The sequence below is a fragment of the Egretta garzetta genome, unplaced genomic scaffold (genome assembly GCF_000687185.1).
Source record: "Egretta garzetta isolate BGI_Z169 unplaced genomic scaffold, ASM68718v1 scaffold1021, whole genome shotgun sequence".
Taxonomy (NCBI): Eukaryota; Metazoa; Chordata; class Aves; order Pelecaniformes; family Ardeidae; genus Egretta; species Egretta garzetta.
The window spans coordinates 120,201-124,072 of NW_009258752.1; the positions used below are offsets into that span (position 1 = coordinate 120,201).

At 61.8% G+C, this 3,872-nt stretch overlaps 1 protein-coding gene across 3 annotated transcripts in view; it reads right to left on the reverse strand.

Annotated features, from left to right (window-relative positions):
* Positions 1–838: 838 nt before the first annotated feature.
* LOC104135422 (glycine receptor subunit alpha-4) overlaps positions 839–3,872 on the reverse strand; it is a 9,227-nt gene continuing 6,193 nt past the window's right edge. For 2 of the 3 annotated variants that reach the window (XM_035888800.1, XM_035888799.1), the window contains exons 8-9: positions 1,988–2,010; positions 839–1,123 (exon numbers count right to left, since the gene is read on the reverse strand). In XM_035888800.1, the coding sequence (XP_035744693.1) occupies positions 839–1,123; positions 1,988–2,010 (308 nt within the window). Of the gene's footprint in view, positions 1,127–1,987; positions 2,011–2,232; positions 2,253–3,872 lie in introns of all 3 variants that reach the window. The other variant, XM_009649074.2, reaches the window with a different exon arrangement.

Here is a 3,872-nt window from a genome sequence, read left to right on the forward strand (position 1 = left end):
ATCTGTGGCTGCAATGGCTATCTGCGCCCCTTCACTGTAAGCAGGACTGGGCTCACCCGTTGCCTGCCCCAGGGCTGGCATTTCCTCGGAGGAAACAGAGCCTCCTGCCCAGCGTCCCTGCCACAGTCCTGCCTGTGGCCGTGGGCATCATGGGCAGGTCTGGGCTTTGCAGGGAAGGAAGCATCCCTGACATGCTGCTTAGCTGTGCGTTGGAGCTGGCTGGGGGCCGGAGGGGCCCTGTCTGTTGCTGAGCTGGAGACTATGGGGCCATAGCCAGCACCCACACCGTCCAGGTGCAGGCAGGGGTGCTGCCTGCTGTTTCCTGCAACCAAAGACTGGGCCAGGGGAGGAGAGAGGGCTGCAGCCTCTCACCTCACTGCTTATGGCCCACAGCACAATGATGCAGCATGGAGAAGCAGCAGCCTGACATGGAAGGTGGTGGAGAGGTGGAGGGTGTTTGGCTGCAAGGTGGTGTTCCCTGGCCAGCAGCTGTGCAGCATCCCAAAGTACCAGGGGCTCCCCTGTGCCATGGTAGTGCAGCATCCCTGGGTACCCAGGGCTCCCCAGCAGCACGTCATCCCTGGATACCTGGGGGTGACACCATGCAGGAGGGGGTCCCTCTCTCCAGCTGATTGTGGGGACCTGGGGCTACTGATCCTCCCCACCTTGGTGCCTCAGCATCCGAAGGGACATGGGGGCTGCAACATGTGCAGGTTCCAAGGCCCAGCCCAGCTGTGCCACTGCTCCAGGACAGAGGGAAACTTAGTTTTGGCTGAGCTCGTGGCACCCGGGTGCACTGGGAGGGTCAGACCGAGAGGCAGTCATGCTTTTCTGGGCCTCAGGGCACCGAGTGGATGTCCTCTGAGCGCAGCACTTTGTAGACAACCCAGTAGAAGATATTGAAGACCAAGAAGGTGAAGGGGAAAACAGCTCGGGAGATGGTGTCGATGCGCTTGGCCCGGTCGATGTAGCGCCTGCGGAGGCTCTCCCCTTCCCGCAGCAGCATGCCAGTGGAGTTGGGGCTGTAGATGCCAGGGCCCTCCCCAGCCCCCTCCGTTGGCTGCAGGCAGTGGCCCAGCCCATAGCCTCGCAAGTAGAAGCGGCTCTCACGGACAAGCTCTTCCTCCTGGCGAAGGGAAAGGCTGTCAGCCAGGGCACCCCATGGGTGCCAATACTGCAGGTTGAGCAGGCACTTGTGGCAGCATGTCCTGTACGCTCCCCGACTGGCTGATACAGTCATGTAAGTGCCCGCTGCAAGGTTAAGCGCTTTTTCAGAAAGCCTGAAGCGTGCAGGCAAAAGCACAGGGCCGGCAGGCTGCAGGCAGGGGCAGGCAGCAGTATGCATGGGGTGTGGGGGTGAGCACTGAGCGACTGCCTTGTCATCCAGTACGTGTTTTAAGGGTGCATCCAAGCGCAACCCTGACCCTGGCAGCCTGACACTGATCCCATCTGGCCTCCGGCCTGGGGGCTTGGGAAGCCCGGCTCTCTGGCAGCTGGGGGAATGGGGGTGAACTGGGGTGGGTGGGAAGATGGGGATGCAAGTTGCATGGGGGTGCAGGGCACAGGGGTGCAGGGTGCATTGGGATGCAGGGAGCTTGGGGGTGCAGGCACTGCTGTGGCAGCGCAGGGCCTCCCAGTCCCTGTAGGGGCCCAGACCGCTGTTTCTCCCCACGGCTGCTTGGCAGGGGCTGCCCGGTGCAGCAGAGGAGTGAGGCTGCACGAGCTGGTCTCCTTGCTGGACTCTCTGCCCTTGTTCAGCCCAACTTTCCCCATGCTAGCAGGGAGCTACAGGGAGGGCAGTGTGCCCGTAGGGCTGCATGCCTGTGATCAAGCCTGCAAAAGTGCCATGAGAGCCCGGTGCCTGCCTTCACCCTCAGGTTGCAGCCCACAGCCATCATTCACAGTACAGCCCTGCTCGCCTCGCGGCCCCTCGGGTGCCAGCCAGTGGTGCCCATGCTCCTCCCCACAGCTGCGCATTGTTAGTGACTTGCCTCATCCTGCTCTTTTGTCCTTGACTGGGGTTGTGTGTGCAAAGATTTGGTGAGGGACTGGCATGTGCAAGCCCGGGCTGCACTTCTGGCTTCTCACTGAGTCCCCGGGCCACTCGTTTGGTCTCTGTGGCTCATCCCCCCTCTGGCACGCTAGTGGGTCTCTTCTCCCAGGGCATGCTGCAGGCCAGCCCCTCACCTCGTGCCATGCCCACACACAGCCCAGGTGCCGGATCCCAAATGCCATCTCCATCCGGCACTGCCCTCCAAACCATGGAGAGCAGCCTCCTTGCTGAGGTCAGCCTGCACAGGCGCTCAGCCGGCAAGGGGGCTCTCATGCAGAGAGCTTGTGCCCTGGCATCTTTATTTAACTCAGCAATCTGCCAGCTAAGCAAGATTTCCCAGTGGGAAGAGCAGCGGCATCTCAAATTGCTGAGATTAGTTCTTATTTGCAGCAGAGTTCTATTCCCCTGCCCCAGGCTGAGTGCTTGGAGCCACCCCGAGGGATGCGGTGGGGGGCAGCCAGGGTGCCCTGTGTGGTCTGGTGGGCAGCAGCTATTCCCCCAGCCCAGGGGGCCAGTGGGCCCAGCCAGGGTGTTTGGGGGAGGAGATGGCAGACTGGGAGCACTGGTCCTCCCAGCTGGGTTCCTCTGGCCTGGGGCACTTCCTGGGGGCCAAGGCTGGGTGCAGGGAGCTCCCTGGGCCCAGCTCTGTGGGGTCTGTGTGTGGGATTTGCTGTTGGACTGCAGCACCCAGGCTGTGCTGCATCCGGCAGCGCCAGGACGGGAGCCGCGGGCAGTGGGGCTCCGCTCCAGTCTCTGACAGAGCTGCAACCCAGGGTGCTCCTGGCTGCACCCAGTGTCTTGTCAGGGTGGCTCTGCAGCCTCCACCTCAGGGTGGCTGCATTTTGTCTATTTTAAGCCAGCAGATGGTTCCTGGGTTCGGCAGAACCTGCCCTTCCCTGCCCCAGTTGGGTGGGTGTTAATCTCAAGGGGTCGGTGATCAGGGGCTGTGAGGAGCTGGGAAGCCTCTCCTGGCATCCAAGGGCTGATGATGGTGGAGGGGAGGCTCAGGGCAGCCTGGCTGGGCAGGGAGACAAGGACGTACTGGGCTTCATTTCCTCCGAGCTGCGGTCTTCCCCCAGCATCTCCCTGCCAGCCTGGGAGCCTGCCCTGCCCCGCTGCTCCTCCTTTCATATAATCATACAATCGTTTAGGTTGGAAGAGATCATCAAGTCCAGCTGTTAACCTAACCCTGCCATCCTACCACTAAACCATGCCCCTAAGCACCTCATCTACCTGTCTTTTAAATACCTCCAGGGATGGGGACTCGACCACTTCCCTGGGCAGCCCCTTCCAGTGCCTGACAACCCTTTCTGTGAAGAAATTTTTCCTAATGTCTAACCTTTCGCCTCAAGCTGCGAAGTGCCCGTGTGCCCTGAGCAACTGCCCGCGCTGGAGTTACTGCAGGCAGCCCGGAGCCCTGGCCCTGCCAGCGGTGTGGGCACGGCCCGGGGAGCTGGGCAGCAGCTCAGGAGCGGCTGTTGCTCTGCCCCAGATCACTCATCCCTCAGCAAAGGGGGCTGTGCTGGTCTTGCTTTACAAAAGGGGAAACTGAGGCATGGAGCAGGGATATCTCCAGGGATATCTGCTCCATCCCCACCCCTCTCGCAAATATATTTTCAGCCCAGGGAGCAGCAGTTCCATCCTATGGGCACATGCTCTGTGCAAATCACTGCCTTGCTTCTACCACAGGCCCTTGCTGGGCCTCAAGCTGCGAAGTGCCCGTGTGCCCTGAGCAACTGCCCGCGCTGGAGTTACTGCAGGCAGCCGGGAGCCCTGGCCCTGCCAGCGGTGTGGGCACGGCCCGGGGAGCGGGGCAGCA